At 44.6% G+C, this 25,859-nt stretch overlaps 1 protein-coding gene across 1 annotated transcript in view; it reads left to right on the plus strand.

Moving 5' to 3' along the window:
- Window positions 1–1,374: 1,374 nt before the first annotated feature.
- The window catches only part of ANXA9 (annexin A9), a 60,612-nt gene continuing 36,127 nt past the window's right edge, over window positions 1,375–25,859 (plus strand). The window contains exons 1-2 of the mRNA XM_077464243.1: window positions 1,375–1,429; window positions 19,466–19,531. Of these exons, the coding sequence (XP_077320369.1) occupies window positions 19,484–19,531 (48 nt within the window). The 5' untranslated portion in view covers window positions 1,375–1,429; window positions 19,466–19,483. The remainder of the gene's footprint in view (window positions 1,430–19,465; window positions 19,532–25,859) is intronic.

Genomic DNA, 25,859 nt, shown 5'->3' on the forward strand with positions numbered 1-25,859 from the left:
CTGTGTGCAAAGTTAACAAACGGTGGGCCGCAACCTGCTCACCAACTGGATCAGGGTTCCGCGTGATCACCTCAGTCCGGTGACTGTAGCTTGCCTTTCCGCCAGCTGGGCCAGATGCTCTGTATCGATCCAGTTCTTCCGCTGAGTGTCTTTGGACCTTCTCAATCCGGCTACCGCCTTTCAGGCTCCGTCAAGTCACTTCACAAAAACAAACAGGCTCACGCTCCGCGATAGCTATCAGTCGCTGTCTCTCGGGAAACCTATCCACAGATCCGCACAGGCAGGCAGTGTGGTCCCAAGAGACCTAAAATGGCTGCTCCGGTTCCTTTTATTCCCTACCCAGCATGCACTGCATAAGAGAGTGTCCATGAATAGATCACACAGACTCCTGGGTAACAAGGTCAACCATCCGAATCCAAACAAACAGTCACTTCCTGTACAAGTCTTTAGATTGTTCTGAGGTAATCCTAAACAGGTGCGTTACCCATATTTGGTCACTAGATGGCTCTAGTACGAAACCACAGTAATGGCCATATACCTCACATTAAAGCGGGAGTAAACCCAGTTTCAAAAAAACACTTACATTCCCGGCATGCCGGAAATGCTAACTTTCACATTGGTTGTGCTCTCAACCAAACTTTCAAACCATCCAATAGCTGGTGTCATAACTGATCACATGTGCAGCATTATGGCAGTTGAAGAATTATTAGAGGCCAAGATGGCGGCTTCCTTGACTGAAAATGATAGGAGGGTTTACTTCCACTTTAAAGCAATCACATCAGTAAACAAGAATGTCAAGCGCTACGCCTATAATCCACTCTATTACAATAGAATATAATGTACAATGTGTGTGTTTCTGTAATATAATTGGGGGGAAGAGAGCTCCGGAGGATCACTAAAGTGCAGAGCGGTGCTATAACGAAGGTATTTGGCACAATTATATTACAGAAACACACACACTGTACATTATATAATACAGTAATAGAGTGGATGATTTTACACGCATTTTAACTGTCAGGCAGGGTAAGAGAAGACTGCACATTACATGGTAAGACCTACCCCAAAAATAAGCCCTACTGTATCTTTTGCTGCCAAAATGAATATAAGACCTGGGCTTATTTTCAGGGAAACACGGCATATAGTACCTTCAGAGAAGAAAAAGGATGAAAGTTTGTTAAAATCCTTATAATGCATATTGATCTCCCAGATCATTTTTTTTTCACAATAAAAATAAATAAATACCCGTGGGTTAGTTATAATGCAGTGTGACAATCTGCTCATTTTGTGCACAGGTCGGAGGATGGAGGAGGTCCGGCTTGCACAGGAAAGGGTGTAAGTGAACATCTGGGCAGCCAGTCAACAGATTAGAGAAACCCGCCCTTGTGCCAGTGAATCTACATTCACCCAGAGACCGATCGTCTCGCTCTGTGTAAGTACCGTGTGTTTGGGTATTCTCTTTCTGCACCCCACCATGCATTTTGGATCATTTCTGTTGTTTCTGTAATGCTTCTGTATTATAAAACTGTTGTTACTCATCCTTTTTCCTCTTTATGACCTTCCAGAAAAAAAAAAAAAAAAAGCTCCCGGCTCATCCCAATTGAGAGAATATACTTTGTGTACAGAAGTCTTATTTTAGTTAATTACAGTATATATGTTACTTTTCTGGAATATTTTCCACTCCCAGCTTCCCATTGATGTCTGTGTCTTTGATTCACCCTCTCTATTTGTCCTGTTTACCATTGAGAACGAATGTGGAAGAGAATCACAAATTTTGGGTTGTCACCAGAACAGGAATAGAGGAGAAATCTTCCAATGGGGACACTAGTTTTGTTAACTATCAGGAATTCCCTCACTTTTGAGGGATATCCTTTTACTTCTTGTTGTGACTATGGGACAGGAAGTGAAAGGAAATCTCCCCAATGGGACACAGAAGGCAAGTAAAAACTAACAGAGGTTATAATCCTCTCTTACTACTTATCTAAAAATAACAATAATATATTTTTTTAGGCAGATTTTGTATTAAAAAAAAACAAAACATGTCATACATACCTACTCTGTACAATAATTTTGCACAGAGCAGCCCTGATCCTCCTCTTCTCAGGTACGGGGGCACTTATGCACTTATGCATGCTCTCCCCTGAGCCGGCGAACTGTCACATAGTGTCCCCCATCGGATAGTGTCCGCTGTGTACTGAGCATGCGCAGTACACAGCACACACAGATTCCGAAAATATACGAAGGTAAGCGGCGCATGCGCCGTGAGTCCAGGTTCTAGCCCCACCATCCAAGTGGACATAGAGCTAGAATAAAAAGAGCCGAGCGCAGCGAGGCCGAGCCAGAAGCGAGCCCGCGAGGGGCCCTCTAATGTCTGCAGCCCTATGTCCACTTGGATGGTGGGGCTAGCACCTCGACTCACGGCGCAGGCGCCGTTCATCTTCAGAGATTTTCCGAATCTCCTTCTGCTCCGTACTGCACAAGCACTGTGCCTGCGCAGTACAGGGCGGACAGTTTTCGATGGACGGACAATATATGGCAGAACACCGGCTCTGTGTGTCCATTCACAGTCCCTCCTTACTAAGAGACTCAGATACTACTTTATTCCATTAAAGGTCAGGGTTGGAGAATAAGAAATAGCCAACTTGTTTCGGGGATCTATGTGCCCCCTTCCAGTGTAAGTTGAAAGTTGTCCAATCACAGTGGAAGCGGGTCACCAGCAGCGCGCACACGCACCTGAGACCAGGAAGTGCAAACAACGTACAGGTAGGTTGTTTCGTGCAGCCCGGCCACCCTGCCCACAGTATTTGTGTGGTGGGCAGTACAGGAGTAGTTAATCTTTCACTGTATCTATTGAGAGAGGCATGGTTGTTACTTAGAATGGACTTCAACATATCTTCATTACAGGGGGTTGATGAGATTAGTAGGTTACTCAAGAAACAGAAAATGGACATTGCTGGAAATGCAAAGACTGGTAAACTGCAATATATGCCATATTTGTTCCTGATCTTGGCCAGTGGTCTCCAAACTGCGGCCCTTTGTTCCCTTTTATCTGGCCTTTGGAGTATTTTTCTTCCCATTGATACAAGGCGCTATTCCTCCTCCTGACTCCAACAAAGGGGCATAATTCCTGTTGCTGACATCAACAACGGGGCATTATTTCTCCCATTGACACCAATGATGGGGCACTATTCCTTTCACTGATACCAATGATGGGGCACTATTCCTCCCACTGATACCAATGATGGGATACTATTCCTCCCACTGACACCAATGATGGGATACTATTCCTCCCACTGATACCAATGATGGGGCACTATTCCTCCCACTGACACCAATGATGGGATACTATTCCTCCCACTGATACCAATGATGGGGTACTATTCCTCCCACTGACACCAATGATGGGATACTATTCCTCCCACTGACACCAATGATGGGGCACTATTCCTCCCACTGACACCAATGATGGGATACTATTCCTCCCACTGATACCAATGATGGGGCACTATTCCTCCCACTGATACCAATGATGGTATACTATTCCTCCCACTGATACCAATGATGGGGCACTATTCCTCCCACTGACACCAATGATGGGATACTATTCCTCCCACTGACACCAATGATGGGATACTATTCCTCCCACTGATACCAATGATGGGATACTATTCCTCCCAATGATACCAATGATGTGACACTATACCTTCCACTGACCCCAATGATGGGACACTATTCCTTCCACTGACACTAATGATGGTCTGGTTCATGGGTTCATGTTTCTGGCTTTCGCAGCGTATTACCTCTGCATTTTGGCCATCTGCCAACACTATCAAGTATCTATCAGGTGACCAGCATTTCAGGCCCCTACAAACTCCTGTCAGTCTGTCCATTTTTTTTGCAGCTCACCCTCTCTAAGCCATGGTAAGGGAAGTTGGGAATGTTCTCTTGACACGGCTACCAGTTACCGGCCAGGTTTTCTTGGTGTTTCAGACTTCCTGTCTTTTACCCTTGGCTCAGTTACCAGTTAGTGCTCTAGGCAAATCCCCTTTGCTATGCTCACAGTTTCTCCATGTTTAGTATTGAGGAACAAGCTAGGGGTCCATGGTCATTTCTGTACTGCAGGAACGGTATCTGATTTAAGTATACGTCCTCTGCAATATTCCTCTGGGCAGCTCTTTCTCCCTTCCCCATGCATCCTCTCACCACGTACAGTTCGTTCTCATGTCCAGGTTTACCTTCCATATTAGGATCATATCCTAAAACCTTTTTTGGATATTCGTCAGGATTGGAGGCAACTTTGTGGTCCCGAACAGGGGGTCCCTTCTTTCATCATCATGTACATGGGGCGCTGGAGTTCCTCTTGTTTTAGCTGTTTCTTACGTATTCCCCTTTTGTAGGCATCCCGGTTTTCTCTATTTTTCTAGACGGATGGCTGTTGCTGGCCCTTCATTAAAGATTTCACATCACACCTACTTCGGGTCTCTTTTTGCCCTCTTTCAGGCATACTGACCAGCTAGGCCAAGGCACACCTCAGGTAGTTAGGATTATCGCATTTCCAAGTGACTACAAGTTCAAAGACTGGCCGCAGGCTAGCCTGGATTTGTAGGAGGAATCTGAGTGTTATATATCCCTCCTCATCCTCCATCAGATCCTTTGTCAGATCATTTCATCATTCCCACCCAATAGATTGTAAGCTCTAATGAGCAGGGCCTTCTGATCCCTCCTGTATTGATTTGTATTGTAAGTGTACTGTCTGCCCTCATATTGAAAAGCGCTGCGCAAACTGTTGGCGCTATATAAATCCTGAATAATAATCATAATATTCCTTCCACTGACACTAATGATGGGACACTAATCCTCCCACTGATACCAATGATGTGATACTATTCCTCCCACTGATACCAAAGATGCGATACTATTCCTCCCAATGATACCAATGATGTGATACTATTCCTCCCACTGATGCCAAAGATGCGATACTATTCCTCCCAATGATACCAATGATGGGACACTATTCCTCCCACTCACACCAATGATGGGATACTATTTATTCCACTGATGCCAATAATGTGTCACTATTCCTTCCACTGACACCAATGACAAGGCATGATTCCTCTCACTGATACCAATGATAGGCACTATTCTTCTTGCTGACACCCATCGATGATGGGGCATTAGTTCTCTTACTGATACCAATAATAGGGCACTAATCCTTTCACTGGTGTGAATGATGGGGCACTATTTCTCTCATGTACACCAATGATGCATTGTTTACTCCCACACACACAGTAGAACAATTTTGACTCCCAATGGCCACAGTCCGGCTCCCTTAAACAGGCCCTTTGTTTAGAAAGTTTGGAGACCTCTGGTCTTGGCTATACTCTATTGCCACTGAAATCCCTGAAACAGTTTCAACCTGTATGTGGGTAGTTTAGGAAAGAGATACCTGACCATCATTTTTAGCTTTGGGTCCCATCCATCTTTTTTACCGGAGTAACTCTTTCTCATTTCCCAAGAAAGAGGTATCAGCCACTTGGAGATTGCTGAAGAAGCTGAAAAAAATATGTATAATATGTGTGTTGTTTTGACCGCCTCCAATCTTGAACTGTCATTATCACCTTAAAGACTACTTTCAGCCTACCCTACCCATGCCCAATTTCCCAATCGGATGACCCTCAGCACTATTCCTTGCATCCTGATATTGTGACTGCAGAGCACTGTGCTGTCACTCCATTAGGGGGCGGAATCTTGACACCCTGCATTCACAGGAAGTGGGTTGAATAATGCTGGGAGTCATTCACCCCAGAAGGCTGGTGACATCTTGTGGTGAAATTGAAGTCCTGCAGGCAACAGCTGCAGAGAGGGGAAAAAAAATTGCGGACTTGCCTTTTTTATAAAAAAAAAAAAAAATTGTAATTAATTAACAAAAATATGATACTTTAGTTGGGCTTTATTGCGACCCAGATATCATTTTCGGCTGTCAGATCTGGCAATTTACGGTGTTACTCTGGTGTCCCACATTCTGTTTTATTAAGAAAAAAAGTTTTCTTTTTCAAACTAATAAAATAAAAAAGCACATTCTATATGACGGATGTAACAAATATAACATAAGCAACAACAGAAATGGTAATTATAATAAAACATAAAAAGGTCAGTAGTCCATTGCAAAGAATTGGTTGGCTGTAGGTTAGGTTGGTGTGTAGTCAGGCGCCTTCCTGATCCCCATCAGTCATCACAACAATCACATTCATACCAGCTACAAACCCAGGACTCGCCCTACCTCTGCTCTGCATTGTTTAAGGCTGGGCTGGGGCACCGCTCAGGACCTTTGACTCACCAGATAGTCCATACCAGGCCCTTTGGGTCTGGTATAGATTTGGGGGGGACCCCCACGCCATTTAAAAAAAAAATGTGGGCGTGCAGTTCACCTTAATATGGATACCAAACCCAAAGGGCTTGTTATGGGGGGGGGGAGCCATGCTGTTTTTAAAAATAATTTTTTATATATATTGCCAGGATCTGCCAATACATTACTGCCGTGAGCAATTTTACATGACATTTTTTTCCTTTAGAAATGCTATTTTGCTGCGGTACTTTTATAAACATGGGAAGATGTGCTACTTTACAGGCAGACTAAGGGGACCCCCCAGGCCTGAAGATTAGTTTAAAACCCCTAAAAACATTCTATATGTTCTAAGCAGAGACCCCGGAGAATAAAATGGTAGTAATTGCAGGTCTATGTCAGATGTTATTTAGCACAACTGGTTATTAAATCCTTATTTTTAGTAAAAAAAAAAATACACCAAAGTACATTTTAGTACTATATTACCCTTTTTTGTAAACGTAATATATTACCCATTTTTATGTAACATATAAAAGATGAGGCTACGTCGAGTAAATATATACCCAACATGTCAAGTCTTGAAGGTGTGCATGCCTGTGAAACTGTGGCAAACTTTGGCACCCAAAATTGTCCATGGGCAACACTTTATAAGACCCTACAGGTCATCAGTTTAGGGGTAACTGTGAATGATGGTTAAAGAATGATTGCTCTCCCTCTGGAGTGCCCAGCGATACCTAATACGCGTGACACAATCGCTTTTCATTTATATTTGTGTGTATGTGGGGGTGAGGGGCTTTCAAAACTATTTTTGGTGTTCTTTTTTATTATTTTAGTGTAACGTAATGTAAATTTTTATTTTGACTATGTTTTTTTTAACCTAAACTTTATTGCTATAATGGGGGTGATGCATAACAGGAGGTTGGCAATGAGGCAAGAGGGGATGGCATGCTACAGATGTCAATACTTCAATACTTTTTGAGTCACCAACCAGGAACAAGTATTGGAAAATCTGAGTAAAGGCTAAAGTCCTGACTTGCACACTTGTTCTGAGTTAGTGACTCAAAGTAATAAAGGAAAAGGGTGAGTATGATAACTAGGCAACTAGCATTTTCATAATGAGAATTCCTCAGTCACAGCTTCCCTGTTTCCTTTGTACCTAAAGGTCTTAGCTAAGATCAGACACCACAACATGCCTGCTATGACCTATGCTAGTCCAAAAAGTTTCTTCTGTGACCCTCTCTAATTGCGTTTCACTCTCCCAAACTTTAAAACTACCAATTGCCTCTCCTCTGTTCAACAACAGCGCCCTCTCTGGTCACTAAGGTAATCTCATTGAACAGGGGAATTGTTTAAATATTTAAATTTTGTTTGCCAGTCAGTGATTCGTACAGACAGCAATTTGTTAGTAGAGCTTGATCATTGAACGTCTCTAAGCCCTTGTACACATGGTTGGAGATTCCCACGGAATGTGTCCGATTGGACCATTTTGTAGGATATTCCGACTGTGTGTGGTCTCCATCGGACTGTTTCCATCGGAATATCCGACGGACCAAGTTTTCCAACTTGTTGGTAAAATTTTCAGACAAAATGCTCCGATCGGACATACCCCGATCATGTATAGAGAATTCCGAATGGACAAAGTGCCACGCATGCTCAGATCAAATTCCTACATCAAAGCTATTGGCTACTAGCCTGATGGTAGTCCCGTTGTAACGAAATAACGTCATCACGTTCTCAACGATCGGATTTTACGACAACTTTGTACGACCGTGTGTATGCAACAGTTTCGGACAAAATCTGCCAGACAAAATCCGACGGATTTGGTTGTCGAAATGTCCGACCGTGTGTACAAGGGCTAAGTCTGCTGACATCAGCCCACTGATATGTCCACAGCATTAAACACACAACTTTTCTCAAAACTGCATCTCCATGTCTCTGAAACACACCCATCAGCATTCTTTCTTCTGTCAGTGGCCCCTGAATGACAGGTTTCCTTGTTGGACTGGTCTGTACCTTTATCTCATCTCGCATACCTTGGTGATCAATATAGACATTCCTTGTACGCTCGCTACCTGCCAAGTTCTATTGTAGTTGTAACACGGCACACAACTGGGGGCTGCCATGACTTGTTCACTTGGTTTGACAAACATTTTAGTCAGTGCATTAGTCACACCAACTGATGGTTTTCCCAGGTTTGGCTTGTCCTTAACATTTGAAGAAATGAACCGATCAGCCATAACCTTATGACTGCCCACCATTACTCATCGAAGCATTAACTCCAATAGACCTCTGAAGGTATGTTGGGGTTTCTGACATCAAGCTGTCAATAGCAGATCCTTTAAGTCCTGTAAGTTTCGAGGTGTGTGTTTGTCACGTCTTGTTTTGTCACTTTTCACGTTTGCTGTGATGAGTAGGGTCACAGGTCCCAGGGCCTGTCCTGACAGTCTGGGGAAGGGGTGGACATGGCCTTCTGGCTTAGCTCACCCTCTTCCTTAGGGTTGGGGTCTCCCTTCGGGGGAGCCTCTCCTAGTATTTGGGTGGGTCTTTTTCGGCAGACCTTCCAAAGAACGTGGTCTGACTGGTTTCGGCCAGGAAGACCAAGTTTTAAGTGTCCTTGTCCCTGTCAGGAGCCTAACGCCACCTGGGGGATTCAGGACAAGGCCCTCTGATTTTAGAGGGTTTGTGTACCCGTCTGCACTTTTTTGTGTCACTCTTTATGTGTGTGCACATTTTTTATGCACCGGGTGAGTTTTTGAGTGTGTTTTGCACGCCACAGGCTTTCACAAAAAAAAAAGTTTCGAGGCGCGGCCTCCGTAGATCGGACTTGTTTTTCCGGCACATCCCACAGATGCTCGATTGGTTTGAGATCTCGAGAATTTGGAAGCCGAGTCAACACCTCAAACTCATTGTTGAGTTCCTCAAACCACTATTGAATTCATAAGACCATGCCACCTTCTTCCATTTCACTGCTCCAGTTTTGATACTCACGTGCTTATTGTAGGCCCTTTTGGCTGTGGACATGGGTCAACGTGAGCACCCAGACTGGTCTGCAGCTCCATACACAACAGACTGTGATGCTCTATGTGTTCTGACACCTTTCTATCAGAACCAGCATGAACCTTTTTTATCAATTTGAGTTCCAGTAGCTCTTCTAATGGATTGGACAACATGGGTCAGCCTCTGCTCCCCACATGAATCAATGAGCTTTGGCCAGCCATGGTTGTCATTGGTTGGCTGGATTTCTTTCCTTGGACCCTTTTTGATCGATCCTGAACACTGCAGATCGGGAACAAAAGCTGCAGTTTTGGAGTTGCGCTGACCCAGTTATCTAGCCAATACAATTTGGCCCTTGTCAGAGTCACTCAAATCATTATGTTTGTTCATTTTTTTTCTGCTTTTAACCACTTCTGGACCGCACAATAGCAGGTTTACTTCTACAGGGCGACACTCCTGTGCAGAACCACATATATAAATGTGATTCTGCACTTCCACCTACGGTGGTGATTAATCACAGTAGAAGCCAATCTGCGGGTGCCGTGCACTGGATGTCTACCGGCACCCGCTGATCGTCGGTAAAACACACAGAACAGAGCTCTGCCTATGTAAACATGGCAGATCTCCGTTCTGACAAGGGGAGGGGATAGATTTTGTGCTCCTGCAAAGCAGGGAATAAAATCCATCACATCCCGTAGTAAAAGCTCCTAATGCAGTACACAAAAACACTGACTAGACACGCAGTAGAATTAATAGGCAAAATGTTTTTATTCACTCTGGATATTAAAGCAGGACTAAACTTCCAAAAGGGAGTCAGTTTTACTTTAACATTCCCCTCCACAAGCAAAAATGATTTGACGTCTATCCTTGTTCTGGTGACAAACAAAAGTTTTGCCTTTAGTTATATTTTTACTTTTAGCAGTATGTAGTTAAGGTATATGTGAAAGAAAGAAAACCACTGTATTATATAGAACCCTTTAGAAATAAAGTTTTTAAAGTTCTAATTTAGGCTACGTTTCCACAGAGTTGCGCGATTTAGGGGTCGACTTTGGAGTACGACTTTGAGTGCAGCTTTGATCCAACTTTACAGTCTCTGGATCAAAGTTGCATCAAAAGTCGCATGAAAGTAGTGCAGAAACCTTTTCAAAGTCGCATAGATGGAAACGGGGGGACATTGAAATCAATGGGCTGTGGCTTGTCATGGAACTTTATGTGTCCAAAGTCGCATGACAAGTCGCACTAATGGAAACAAAGCATAAATTTATTTAAATAAAATCAATTTATGTCCTTTTTTTTTCTTGAATAATTGTATTTTTATTCATTTTTATTTGTATTTCATTTTATTTTTACATAGAATATAAGGGGAAGTTCAATGTAGGCTAGAACACAAGAAAAGTTACAAAACATCAGGATTAGTGATGAGCCTGGGATCAGAGTGAACTTGGCTGCCATTGCAAGGACAATGATGTGCAGGTGGAAGATTTCCAGCCCCGCAGTGGACAAAAGCAAAAAGGGTCGGGATGTTTGTGACATCATATGGGCACATATGACCTAAAATGGCCATATCAGGTGGATGATGTCACAAGCATCCCTGGCCCTTTGTTCACATGCAGCTACGCCCGCAGCTCATTGGCCTAGCAATGACAGCTAACTTCCAGAATTATCATATTTATTTGGGTGGGAATCTTGGTCATCCTCCACTGAACAAATATTTGTCAGGGCTGTTGTTAGAAATCATGGGGCCCCATACTGCCTACCTGACAGGGCCTCGATCCCCCACCCCTATCCCTCAGAAAATATCAAATGATATTTTCATTAAACACTTGCTTACTGGCCACTTAAACCCCCCTCCTGTCCAGATTTTCAGCTTTCAGCGCTGATGCACTTTGAATGACAATTGCGCGGTCATACATAATGTACAGCCTGGTATATGATGTACAGAGCCCTGTGTATAATGTACAGCCTGGTATATGATGTACAGAGCCCTGTGTATAATGTACAGCCTGGTATATGATTTACTAGTGGGGAAGGAGTTGGTGGATTCTATAAGGTGTGGGGCTTATGAGAAGTGTGAGGGGTAAAAATGATGGACGGGGTCTAGCACCTCCTCATCATAAAACTTCACCAGCCGCCACTGCTGTAGGCAGTATACAAGGATAATTGATATCTCTTGTCAATCCCTGCCAGAAGCTGCCATTATTCACACTGTGGAGAGCAGGTCTGGGTGGGCCTGGCAGCAATATTTTGACCTCAGGATTTCAAGCATGCCAAGCAATGGCATGGCCTCCAGTATCTCCAATGTCAAGAAAAGAGACGCAAACTGACCATGCTACAGACTTGCTTCTGTGCCTGGCAATGGGGGCTGGTAGGTTTTTCTTTTGGGGAGGGGCAGCAAACAACCACTCCCCCCCACCGGGGCGGCTGACGGCGCAGCACTACCACCCCCCACCCCGGGCGGCCGGTGGTCTGGCACTTTCCCAATCTAGGTGGTGGGCTGTGGTGTCCTCCAGCACAGTGCGCCCCCCGCCGTGCGTGCGGTGGGGTGCAGGCAGCGGCTCCGGTGTCCGCTCCTCCAGCAGCTTCATCTGCGGTGTGTCTCCTCACTCTTCCATCTAAGCGCTAGGCATCCAATAGGATCACCTGACGCTTTGTCTCATGACCTGCCTCCTGATTGGTGGGGAGGAACTTTTTTGAAGATTATTGGAGCCTCTGGCTCTAATCACCTGCTTAAAAAAACTCTCTCCCCCATTGGAGTCCATAGTCCGGTGCCCCGATATGTAGATCAGGGGGCCGGACGCATGGATGGGGGGGGGCGGCGCGCATGTGCCCTCTATGGACAGGCCGCCACCGGTGCCTGGCATGATTAATTTTAAACAGGAAGAGGTTGTTCTCTGAAGGGATTGAAAGGATCGCCAGGTATTTTATGACTTTACAGAATGCAGAATGCTTAGAGATTAAGTACCTGGCCTCTGGGGCAATTTTATAATTTTTCACATGCATTAAAATCCTGCAATTTATGCTGGAAAATGACTTAAAACCCCCAACAATTACATGTTTTCTAAAAGCGAAAGTCATGCAGAGTACAATAGTGGTAGTTGACTTTTTCATGTCGCACAATATTTGAACAACTGTTTATCAAACACATATTTTCAGTAAAAAATACACAAAAATAAATTGGACTGCGCACAAACACAATGTAATACCAATGTTTTTGTTAAAATATAAAAGGTGGGGTTACAGCGAGTAAATAGATACCAAAAATGTCAAGCCCAAAAATTGTGCGTGACCTTGTAATGGTGAAAAACCCCAGACCGTCCATAAGTAACGTTTTAAATGCTTCCGCCCCGAAAGATTTTACCCCCTTCCTGACCAGAGCACTTTTTGTGATTTGGCACTGCATCATTTTAACTGAAAATTGCGCGGTCATGCAACGTTGCACCCAAACAAAACTTACATCCTTTTTTTCCCATAAATAGAGCTTTCTTTTGGGGGTATTTGATCACCTCTCTGTTTTTTGTTTTTTGCGATATAATCAAAAAAAGAGCAACAAATTTGAAAAAAACTCAATATTTTTTACTTTTTGCTATAATAAATATCCCTCAAAAATATACAGAAAAACATTTTTTCCCTCAGTTTAGGCCGATATGTATTCTTCTACATATTTTTGGTAAAAAAAAAAAAATCGCAATAAGCGCATATTGATTAGTTTGCACAAAAGTTATAGTGTCTACAAAATAGGGGATAGTTTTATGGCATTTTTATTTTCATATATTTTTTTATTAGTAATGGTGGCGATCTGAGATTTTTATCGGGACTGCGACATTATGGCAGGCACATCGTACACTTTTGACACTATTTTGGGACTATTGTCATTTATACAGTGATCAATGCTATAAAAATGCACTGATTACTGTGTAAATGACACTGGCAGTGAAGGGCTTAACCACTAGGGGGCAATGAAGGGGTTAAGTCTGTCCTAGGGAGTGATTTTAACTGTGGGAGGGCTGGGCTTCCACTGACATAACAGCGATCACTGCTTCCAATGACAGGGAGTGGTGATTTCTATCATGACGCAAGGCAGAATGGGGAAATGCCTTGTTTACATAGGCACTTCCCCGTTCTGAGGCTTCATGACATGATCACCAGGAGACTGGAGGAAATCGAGTCCGCTGGTCCCGCGGGCACAGTCACGCTGTATGCAGCGGGCGCAAGCACACCTGCTATCCCTGGCTCTAAAAGGGGACGTACAGGTACGCCCATTTGCCCACTGCTGACATTGTGCCGATGTATATCGGCGCACAGCAGTCGGCAAGTGGTTAAAAGACTTTTAAAGCCCCCTATGTGATAGCATTGGCATGTGACAGGTTCTATTTAAAGCTACATCGGGGTCTATGAGGCCCCTAATGTCATACCTCCCAACTTTTTGAGATGGGAATGAGGGACACCTATCAGCAAAAGTATGCAAGCATAGGACACACCCCTGGCTACGCCCACATAAAGGAGAATTGTACAAAAAAACAAGATTGGTTGAACCCACAAATGCTTTTTTTTACCACTAATATTCCTTTATATTGGCTTTTGGAATTTACAAATGCAGCAATTAAGATGAATCAGACGAAAAGTTTAGCACTGGAAAACACTTTTTGATCTATAAAAAGTGCATTTTATATACATCAATATAGATCAGACCAAAATGAGGGACAAATGAGGAGGAATGAGGGAAAGAGGGACATTGCTCCAAATCAGGGACAGTCCCTCAAAATCAGGGACAGTTGGGAGCTATGCCTAATGTGTCCCCTGCCCTCCACTGTAGTCAAACAAACGCAGGATTGGACCCGGTATTTCAATCGGGATTTTGACAGCTCTGAAAACACTAAGGATTTTCTTCAGACCGGGGGTAAGCTTATTGCCCTCTGAAAAGCGATCCACAATGGGTCGCTTTTTACACAACAGTATAGCAGCAACTGAGAGGCGTTCAGGAAGTGCTATTTGCACCTGTTTGTTTTTTCATTTTTTTTTTTTTTATTGCAAAAAGATATTTTACATTCCAGGACAGCGCCACAATTGTAAGCCAAGCGCTTGGCTCATGGTTTCAGCACAAACCCCATAATCCTAATAGAATCCCCATCTGTCAAACTCTGCAGTCTGAGTTATAAATACAAAGACCATGAAACAAAGCATTGCTGCTGCGGCATGTGTACAACTCTGTAATCTCAGAATTCGGATGGGTGGCCCGGGGGTTGGGGGGGGCAGTAAAACCTGTTTTTACTGCCCCCTGGCCACCAGTGTGACAGATCAGGGATGTTCCAATGGTCTCTTTCCGCTCTCCATCCTGATAGTATTTAGCAAGGTTTTGGGCTCTCATGATGAGTGGGACAGCCCGGGAACATAGCGGGCGTAGGGGAGGCACGTTTGCAGTACTGTAAATATGAGAGATTAGCTGAATAAAATGATAAAAAGCTCACAGCTACTGCTCAAACCGTGGGTTTGGTTTAACCGCTTAAGGACCGCCTCACACCGATATACGTCGGCACAATGGCACGGCTGGGCACAAGCACGTACAGGTACGTTGCCCTTCAAGTGCCCAGCCGTGGGTCATGCGCGCGCCGCCGCCGGCGCACTTGCGACCCGGTCCTGAGCTCTGTGGCCGCGGGACCCGCAGACCCGTTCGCCGCCGGTGTCCCGCTATCGGGTCACAGGGCTGAAGAACGGGGAGACGTAAGTGTAAACAAACCTCTCCTCGTGCTTTCTAGTGAGCCTGTCACTGATCGTCTGTTCCCTGTCATAGGGAAAGACGATCAGTGAGGTCACGTGCCAAGCCACGCCCCCTACAGTAAAAAAAACACACACACTTAACCCCTACACTGCCCCCTAGTGGTAAACCCCTTCACTGCCAGTGAAATTTTTACAGTAATCAGTGCATTTTTAATCGCACTGATTGCTGTTTTAATGGCAATGGTCCCAAAAATGTGTCAAAATTGTCCGACGTGTCCGCCATAATGTCGCAGTCACAATAAAAATCGCTGATCGCCGCCATTACTAGTAAAAAAAAATTATTAATAAAAATGCCATAAAACTATGCCCTATTTTATAGATGCTATAACTTTTGTGCAAACCAATCAATAAACGCTTATTGCGATTTGTTTTACCAAAAATATGTAGAAGAATAAGTTTCCGGCTAAACGAAGGAAAAAAAAATGTTTTAATTATTTTTAGGGGATATTTATTATAGCAAAAAGAAAAAAATATTGATTTTTTTTTCAAAATTGTCCCTCTATTTTTTTTTACAGCGCAAAAACTAAAAACCGCAGAGGTGATCAAATACCACCAAAAGAAAGCTCTATTTGTGGGAAAAAAGGACGGCAATTTTTTTTGGGAGCAATGTCGCACGACCGCACAATTGTCAGTTAAAGGGACGCAGTGCCGAATCGCAAAACGGGGCTTGGTCCTTTAGCTGCAAAATGGTCTGGGGCTTAAGTGGTTAATCACCAGAAATTACCTATAGATGGTGATTGGTTAACCACTTGCCGACCGCTGCACACAGATGTACATCAGCAGAATGGCACAGGCAAATGGGCATACAGGTACATCCCTTTAAATTTGGCGCCTTTTAGGCGGGTCCCAGGAACTCGATGTTCTCCGGCGGCCCGCGATTGCGGTGTGGAGAGGCAGAACAGGGAGATGCCTATGTAAACAAGGCATTTCAACGTTCTCCCTTGTGTCGTCACAGAGATCTACTGCTCCACGTCATCGGGAACAGTGATAGCTGTCATGTCCTAGGTAGCCCGGGGGCCCGCAATTGTGTCACGGAGCGGAAGAACAGGGAGATGCCAATGTAAACAAGGAATTTCCCCGTTCTGCCTTGTGACATGACAGAGATCTACTGCTCCCTGTCATCAGGAGCAGTGATAACTGTCATGTCGGCGGAAGCCCATCCCTCCCACAGTTAGAATCACTCCCTAGACACACTTAATCCCTTCATCGCCCCCCTAGTGTTTATCCCCTTCCCTGCCAGTGTCATTTACACAGTAATCAGTGCCTTTTTATAGCACTGATCGATGTATAAATGACAACAGTCCCAAAATAGTGTCAAAAGTGTCCGATGTGTCCGCCATAATGTCGCAGTCCCGATAAAACTCGCAGATCATTGCCATTACTAATAAAAAAAAAATCTTTTTTTTTAAATGAATAATAAAAATGCCATAAAACTATCCCCTATTTTGTAGATGCTATAACTTTTGCGCAAACCAATCAATATACGCTTATTGCGATATTTTTTTACCAAAAATATGTAGAAGGATACATATCAGCTTAAACTGAGGATTTTCTATATATTTTGGAAGGATATTTATTATAGCAAAAAGTAAAAAATATTGCTTTTTTTTTTTTTCAAAATTGTCGCTCTTTTTTTGTTTATAGCACAAAAAATAAAAAGAGCAATACCACCAAAAGAAAGCTCTATTTGTGTGGAAAAAAAAGGACGTCGATTTTGTTTGGGTGCAACATCGCACGACCGCGCAATTGTCAGTTAAAGCAACACAGTGACGAATCGGAAAAAGGGGTCTGGTCAGGAAGGGGGTAAAATCTTCCAGGGCTGAAGTGGTTAAAGAGGGATTCCACCTACAAAAAAAATATTAAAAGCCAGCAGCTATAAATACTACAACTGCTGACTTTTAATAAATGGACACTCACCTGTCCCAGGGTCCAGCGATGCCGGCAGCCGAGGCCGATCGATCGCTCGGCTCTCGGCTGCTGCCGCCACCATTCTAGGTGAGGGAATCAGGAAGTGAAGCGAATCGGCTTCACTTCCCGGTTCCCTACTGCGCATGCGCAAGTCGCACAGCGCAATAGGAATTGTCCGCGCTGTCTCTGAGACCCGTGTGTGTCCCAGCAGACAGCGTGGCAGGACAGGAAATGGCGTAGACTCCCACGGGAGTCTATGCCCGGAAGTGGGTGTAAATACCTGTCTTTGACAGGTATCTCCACCCCCCTCCCCCCTGAAAGGTGCCAATTGTGACACCGGAGGGGAGGAGGGTTCCGATCAGCGGAAGTTCCACTTTAGGGTAGAACCCCGCTTTAAAGAGGCTCTGGGAAACAGGCCTAAGTGAATTAGTCACCATTTTCTGTACACTTGAAAACAATGAATGTTTGGAGGTTGGAGGTAGGATGTGAAACTGGTGCAGAGTTGGGTTGGGCGAGGCGACTTTGGCTTGAGTAAATATCTTGGGTAGTTCTATTTTTTTTTTTTTTTTATTGTTTTTTTTTTGTTTTTTTTGTTTTGTGTGATATACCTAACACTACTGTGGGAGCTGAAGAATTTATATATTTTGTCTTGTCTAAATTGGATGAATGAAGGGCAGGGATATTCCCATAAGGGTTTAAGGATGTGGGCGGTCTAGGGCAGTGGTGGCGGACCATGGCCCTCTAGTTGTCCAGTATTTTGGCTGCACTTCCCTTGTTGCCCAATCACACTGCAGAGGGTGGGTGGCGTAGTTGGGGGTGCAGGGCGGAGGCGTCTAGTGTGTCGGGGTTCACCATCACCTTGTGTCCTTTCTATTTTCTTTGTTTTTTGTTTTTTCCCCTTTCTTCTTGCTAGGGTCTGGCAGTGTGCGGGTATATGTTTTATATTTTACTATAATGTGGTACGTTCTTTATTATTATTTATAGGATGTGGATTATGTGTGCTTTTTTTTTTTTTTTCGTTTTTGTGTTTGTTTGTCTGTTGTTTATGTTAAATTATTAAAATTGGCAATAAAATCAGAATTGAAAGAAAAGAATGAATGTAATGCTGCGTACACACGATCAAATTGTCCGGCGTACTTAGTCCGCCGAAACGCATTTCACCGGACAATTCGATCGTGTGTGGGCTTCAGCGGACTTTTCCAGCGTAAAGTCTGGCGGACTTAGAAAGTATTTTTGCAGTCCAATCTTTCCGCCGGACTTGGGTTTCAGTGGACAATACGTTCGTCAGTATGCTAGTCCGGCGGACTAAGCCCTTGTACACACGGTCGGAGAATCCGTCGGAATGTGTCTTATCGGACCGTGTCGTCGGATAATCCGACTGTGTGTGGTATGCATCGGACTGAATCTGTCGGAATATCCGTCGGACCCAATTTTCCAACATGTTGGAAATATTTCCAGACCAACTGGGCCGATTGGACATACTGCGATCATGTGTAGAGAATTTTGATCGGACCAAGTGCCACGCATGCTCAGATCAAATTTCTACATCAAAGCTATTGGCTACTAGCCTGAATGTAGTCCCATCGTAACGAAATTACGTCATCACGTTCTGAAAGATCAGATTTTTCGTCAACTTTGTCCGACCGTGTGTATGCAACAGTTTCTCACAAGATCCGTCGGACATAATCCGACGGGCAAAATCCGACGGATTTGATTGTGGAAATCTCTGACCGTGTGTACAGGGGCTAAGAATGACGCATGCTCAGAAGCAAGTACGAAAAGGAAGCTATTGGCTACTGGCTATTGAACTTCCTTTTTCTAGTCCCGTCGTATGTGCTGTACGTCATTGCGCTAGCAAACGACGGACTTTCTGTGTGTCCGTGTGTGGCCAAGTCCGTTCGGTAGAAAGTCCGCCGGACTATCCGCCGGATTGTTTGCCGGACTAAGTACACCGGACAATTCGCTTGTGTGTACGCGGCATAAGGGTGAGCAAAAGTGTTGTTCATAGCAACCAATCAGATATCTTGCTTCGCTTTCTAAATTGCAGTAGCAAGGAGACATCTGAATCTGATTGGCTGCCAAGGGCAAGACCCACTTTCCCCGTCACCGGTTTTATAGGAGAAGTTTGCTGGCTGACTGTTGAAGGTCATAAGATTACATTGTGTTTGTATTGGGTTACGGGACATGCCACCCTGCGTAGAATGTATCTGTGTCATTGCAGAGCTGCTCAGTTACTTCCACATTCCTTGACACCATTCCATCTGAGAGCAAAGTATTGTCCACTCCCCCCCTCCCTGCCATAGGACAGGCTAGTTGCTTGTTTAAGAACAGCCAAAACCAGTTATTCACTTTCAATAAACGCTCCATCCAGAGCTTCTACAACCTTTGCAGCTGAACCCCCCTCCCCGAGTCTCGATTAACTGCACACATATACCTTCTATCTTCTAGATCGACCAGCGAGGAAATATGACTTTGACTGATGAGATTTTGGGTTCGCTACACCTGGCAGATAAGGTGAGTTTGTCTTATCGCTCTTTTTTTGTAATTACATTTGTGATAGAACTGTAAAGACAACATGCCTTGTCCATTGTTAAATACTGGGCAGGAGAAGTCAATATCTGCCCTACCGATCATATAGTCCTTCTCAACTTGCCAAAATAATTGTATGGCTTACTTTTTCATTTGATGATGTCATTGGGCAGAGATAAAGATGCGAAGTCACCAGCATGCCAAATAAATGCGTTTGTAGGTGGGGGGCAGTGCGGTGCGGCAGGATAACACAGTCCAAGTGCGATGTAAGAACGCGTATTAAAGTAATGCAAAGACGGTTCACAATGGGAAGACATCCCAACTGGGAACACTCAAGGGTCCAATAGCACGTATAGAGCAAGTTTCAGCCAAACTGACAGCACCTGTTAGGAGGGGCCTTCTTGTGTCCAAGCGGTAAGATGTCCAGAGAAGTTGCGGCCCTACACTTTCCCTCTTTGTCAGAATTCTTTCCCTGCTGCTTGTTCAGTCCCTACCAGACAGGGTACCTGTCCCTACTCTACCCACTCGAAAATGCACACCAAGCAGGGCCTTAGATATGCTCTGCCTGACCCAAGATGGCTGCTAGAATCACATGGAGCAGCAGCTGTTTCATCAGATTAGGCGACCTGTTAGAATGTGTAACGGAAGTGACATTTCTTCGCCACCATCTTGCTACACCCTGCAACCGTCCACAGTAAGGATACACTGAGAAGGGGACAAGTGGACATCTTGTTACACCCACCAGAGTTTTGCATTTTACACTGTTTTTTAAGCGTAAACTGAGCTTATATAGTGAAATACAGTACTTAGAACTCTGTGTGAATGTTTAGATGTTGAATTTTAAAAGCAGCAAACTTCTGTCCGATTAGCAAACCAGTGAGATCAGCACACTAGCTTTTTAAAATTCAACATCTAAACACTAAGTATTTCTAAGTACTGTATTTCACTATATAAACTCAGTTTACTATTAAAAAAAATGTGTAAGGCCGTGTACACACGGGCGGACTGTTCGCCCAACTTAGTTTGTCAAACAATCCGACAAACAGTCTGCTCAAAATTTGCATGAGCGGACTTGACCACACACGATGAACGAACAGTCCGCTGAAACCGTGCGCGATGACGTGAGCGGCACGTACGACGGGACGAAAAATACGACGTCCAATACACTGCAATGCAACCTTCGCCGTGTAAATCCTTTCTGAGCATGCGCGACACTTAGTTTGTCGAACAAGCCTACACACGAGCGGACTGTCCGCTCAAACCAAGTTTCAGCGGACTGTCTTACGGGAATTCTGAAAAACTTTGTTCGTCAGACTGTCCGCTGAAACTGTCCGCTGAAGCCCACACACGAGCGGACTGTCCGCTGAAACACTGTTCAGCGGACAAAGTTGGGCGAACAGTCCGCCCGTGTGTACGCGGCCTCAGATGCAAAAATCTGGTGGGTGTAACAAGATGTCTGCTTGCCCCTTTTCAGTTTATCCTTACTGTGGAGGAATGCGGGGTGTAGCAAGATGGCGCAACAAAACGTCACTTCTGTTATACATTCTGACAGGTCGCCTAATCTGATGAAACACAACATCCAACCAGATAGCTTTCCCTATGACCCAGGAAACCATAGAGGAACCATGTTCCCCTTGACTTCCTCTCCAACTGCACTGTTACTAAAGATGAGCACCACCTACAATGGAGAAAGTAGACTGCACCTGCCTACATGTTTTACGTGTTTATTGTAAAGACAGTGCCACATAAAGCGTAAGACCAACCTTTCAGGGCCTCACAGGGTCCCTTTTAACGATCACTATGTTGACTTGAGAAAGGACGTGAAGAGAACAGGAACAGTCCACATCTGCATGTAGGGAAGCACGGTTTTCCGGAGGATTGAAGGATCGGGTAAGTAGGGCCCCTAGGCAAAGCAAGCAGTTAACCCACAGCCCCACTGCATGGGAGAGAACATTTTTTTTCATGGAGTTATGCTTTAAGGAGAAGATTACCTTGTAGTTGCTATGTGCTAATCGTTTTGGAGTATCCCATGCCCTAACCCCTCTCCTGTTAAGTTTCTTCAAGCAAGAAATCTTAAACGGACATCCTCTAGACTGTGTTACTGGAGTCTGTGTGAATAAAATGGTGCTTGTGGTGGTGGGCAGCCACTGTACTTTTAGGGAAGAACCAGGTAAACCAGCTGCCCCTGTAGGGGTAGCACCACATTTCTTTTTTTCTCTACACTTTACCCTGGTGACATAGGAGTGAGTTGGCAAACTACAACTCCGGCGTTCAATCTTCAGGAAACTGATTTGTGATATGGTCCATGGGACCCTTATAGACAGTTCCCGTTAAAGTGCCAATATAAGGTTGAATGCTAGACCATTTAGTTGTTGCATTAGCAAACTGTGGATCTGCTTAGTGTCAATAGCAGAAGCCACCACTGCCAGAAGATGAATGTTCTTTAAATCTGAAGATGCATGACCTGGTAGAAGCCTTCACTGACAGAAGATTGAGATGTATTAAATCTAAAGATTGAACAATGTAGTGGTGTATGCCCAGCCTTACAGTCTATGCAGATGGTATACCCTGGAAGACCGTGGGGATCGGACATAGTCAGCTATCGAGAGATCAGTGTAGTATGTAATGTTGACCTGTTGACTGTAGCACTACCTATAATCAACTACATTGGGGCGGGTGTGTGACCGTTGAGCAAAGGACTATATCTGCAGTCACCATACCTGGAAACGAGAGAATTTTCTTTCAGCCAAAAAAATTCAACACGGCTTCTGCCACTTGTCCATGCCATTCATCGTATCGCTACCAGTCTACTTTGCACATCATTTATCTTCTCAGAGTTCAGCTTTAGGAACTTCAATCTTCTGTCCACGGTGAGCACACAAAACAGCTCCATCCTACTAGGCTGCTAACAAAATGCCACAACAGTTTGCTAATGCAGAGACTGAATGTTAATATTTAACTTTATGGTGGTACTTAAAAGGCCGTTGCCATGAGGCACTGTATTCGTAGGCTACTGTTGCTGACCTTTCTCCAAAAATGCCAGTTCCTTGGCTGTCACCCTGACCCTTTGACTTCATTTCTTGAGTCACTGACCCAGAACATAGATCACTTATTTGGGGTGAAGGCCTGCTTCAATTACCTGAATGGTCAGCTTTAATAATGTGATGACTGGACTAAGTTTAATTTTAGGTCAAATTTTACTACGCTCTCTTCCTCATGTTTCTTTCTCTTTGAACTTCCTTAAGCAACTATGCAGAAAATGCTGAGGCTACAAATACATTCATGCAAGGAAATACACCTAAAGCAGTAAAGAAAAACAACACCTTACACCGAGGGCCTATTCACATTTCCGTGCTACGATAAATATCTGGAATTTTAATGCCTGCTAATGCATGGCTCTAGGTGTGTTGCTTTACAATGCAACACACCTTGTGACTGCCAGGGGGGGGGGCTGTGCCCGTGTGCCCCCTGTGAACGGGCCGCCACTGAGTAATGTACCAGCCTGGGAACCGCATCGCCAGCACAACGAGCTGTGACCGAGGGAATAGTGACACTAGTACTGACAGGGTCCGATGCAAAGGGAAGACTTGTGAGTAGGGATGAGCCGAACACCCCCCGGTTCGGTTCGCACCAGAACCTTTGAACGGACCTAAAATTTGTACGAACTTTAGAACCCTTTTAAAGTCTATGGGACTTGAACGTTCGAAATCAAAAGTGCTAATTTTAAAGGCTAATATGCAAGATATGCAACAGACAACACCAGCAATAAGATGTATCTTCAGGTGTATACTGTGCTGGAGGCACACAACACCCACTTTAACTCCTGCAGATGCCTGTATTAGAGAACACCAGCAATAAAGGGTAGATACAGGTGTATACTGTGCTGGAGGCACACAATACCCACTAACTCCTGCAGATGCCTTAATTAGAGAAAAACAGCAATAAAGGGTAGATACAGGTGTATACTGTGCTGGAGGCACACAACACCACTTTAACTTTAAGATGCCTGAGAAAAGAACACACTGTCCCTGCCTATCTAGCTCTTTCCCTGCACGCAGGAACACACAAGCATGCGGGGTCACAGTGCATGTTTGGCCAATCATGAGCCAGCAATGCGCTGCGATGGTGTAGTGCATTGTGGACCCTTCGTGCCACATGAATTTGGTGCAAACGGTCCACAAAGTTCTGAATTCGCCGAACAGACGAATGGCCGATGTTCGAGTCGAACACCGAGCTCATCCCTACTAGTGAGCAAAAGGAGTATCCGGTTCTTTTGGTCCATATTTTTAGAGCCCCTGAATCTCTTCCTTACCTTCCATTTGTTTGGAATGAGTAGTGCCGGTTAGTTGTGGTCATGTGCACTACTCTATGCACACTACAAATCCCATAGTCCATCTCGGGAGCAAGCAAGAGAGGGTGGCTATGTTTCTACTGTAGCACCTTCCTGCTAGGCTGCTTAGTTTTGGCTAGGCAATTTTAGTTCTTTTCTGACTTTCTTGTAATCAGCAAAAGCAGAGTTGATTGCTTTGGGCTGCTCTGGGTTTTGCATGCTGCAGGTTTGTATGCATCCCTCTGTTTTCTGTAGATTTCCAGAATATAGTGGGTGGGAGAGTCAAATAGGCAGCCTAAATATTTATGCCACCCCAGCCAGAGAGGTGTGTTCAGATGGTGGCTGGGGTGTGTATAAATAGTCTGGAACCCATGTAGCATGGTTATTTCCCTGGAGAAGCTGAAGGCCCAGCCTGCTCATCAGGATCCCAGCCATGCTCAGAAGGCCTGCTCAGCCACAGCCTTATCAGGGGCTAAAGAGGGGTGCCACTGAAGACCTGCCTTGGGAGTTCACAGGGGAGTCTGCTAGAGGGACACTGTGAATATGGACCCAAAAGGGAAGACCTTTAGTGACTGTTGCTTCTCTCACCCCCTGTTGTACAAAGTATAAGGCTTGCTTGGTATGGGACATTGCTAAAGGCGCCTCAGTGTTGTCCACTTGTTGTCCCACTGTTAAAGGGACTGTTCTGAGGCTGATGGGGTTAGGGGCATACGGGTGGGAGCCATACATGAAAAAGTAGCTTTATATGCAGATGATCTCATCCTTTTCTTGAATGACCCTGCCCAGTCGCTTCGAGAGACGCTGACCATTCTTTCAAACTTTCGTGGATGCTCGGGTCTCAAGGTAAACTGGGATAAATCCCAAATTTTACCTATTGATAAGGCTGCAAAGGACGTAGCAGACCCCAACCTCCCCTTAATATGGGCAGACAAAATTAAATATCTAGGCATTCACATCTCCACATCTACCTCTGACTATTATACCCTTAACATGGAGCCATTGATACAGTTGATGAGGAGTAGATTAAAGGCGTGGGCGAATTTGCCCCTCTCTCTAATCGGCAGGATAAATTTATTTAAGATGAAGCTCCTACCTACCTTTCTTTATGTCCTCAGACATGCCCCTGTCTGGATCCCCAAAAAAGTATTTTGCCTGATTAACTCTATTTTATCATCTTTCCTCTGGGGAACCGGTCAGCCGAGGTTCAGACTGACGGTGCTGCAGAGACCTTGGGGGGAGGGGGGCCTGGCTTGTCCCGATCTCCACTCCTATTTTTTGGCGGCTCTGTTATCCCACGCCCACAACTGGTTGGTCTCTGATGAGTCCAATGCAGCGGTGGCTCTGGAAGCAGCACATCTGGGATCTTATGAGGCGCTGAGGAATCTACTTTACCGGGGTGCCAGGGCTCCTTTCCCTCTTACAACGTCAATGAGAGCGGTCGTGCGGGCGTGGTTGGTGGCAAAATCAATGCGACCCATGCCCGCTGGACATATATCGCCACACAGCCCTCTCTGGTTTAACCCACAATTGCCGGAATTTGGTTCCATTCCTGACCCTAGTGTTTGGGCATGCAAGGGCATTAAATATATAAATCAACTCTGTTTGGAAGGCCGACTGCTGTCGTTTGACCGGTTGAAACAACAATATGATTTACCCAACTCACACTTCTTTAGATTCCTGCAGCTTAGGCACGCATTTAACACCCAGTTTGATAATGCTCAGGTTGCTTTTTATACATCAACCCTGGAGACTCTACTCAGGGACGAAGCTCTACCAAAGCCCTTATCCACCATATATAAAGCGATACTTCCTAACATACACACGGGACTAGAAAACCTCCAGGCAAAGTGGGTGGTCGACTTCCCCTCACTGGACGCTGAGGATTGGGAGGAAATCTGGGAGTGTCCTTTTTCACAGCTAGTATCAGCTAGAGATAAATTAGTGCAATTTAAAATAGTACATAGGGTTTATTACACGCCCGCG

This window comes from Lithobates pipiens, unplaced genomic scaffold (genome assembly GCF_037356315.1).
Source record: "Lithobates pipiens isolate NorthernLeopardFrog02 unplaced genomic scaffold, aLitPip1_a1.2 Scaffold_30, whole genome shotgun sequence".
NCBI lineage: Eukaryota > Metazoa > Chordata > Amphibia > Anura > Ranidae > Lithobates > Lithobates pipiens.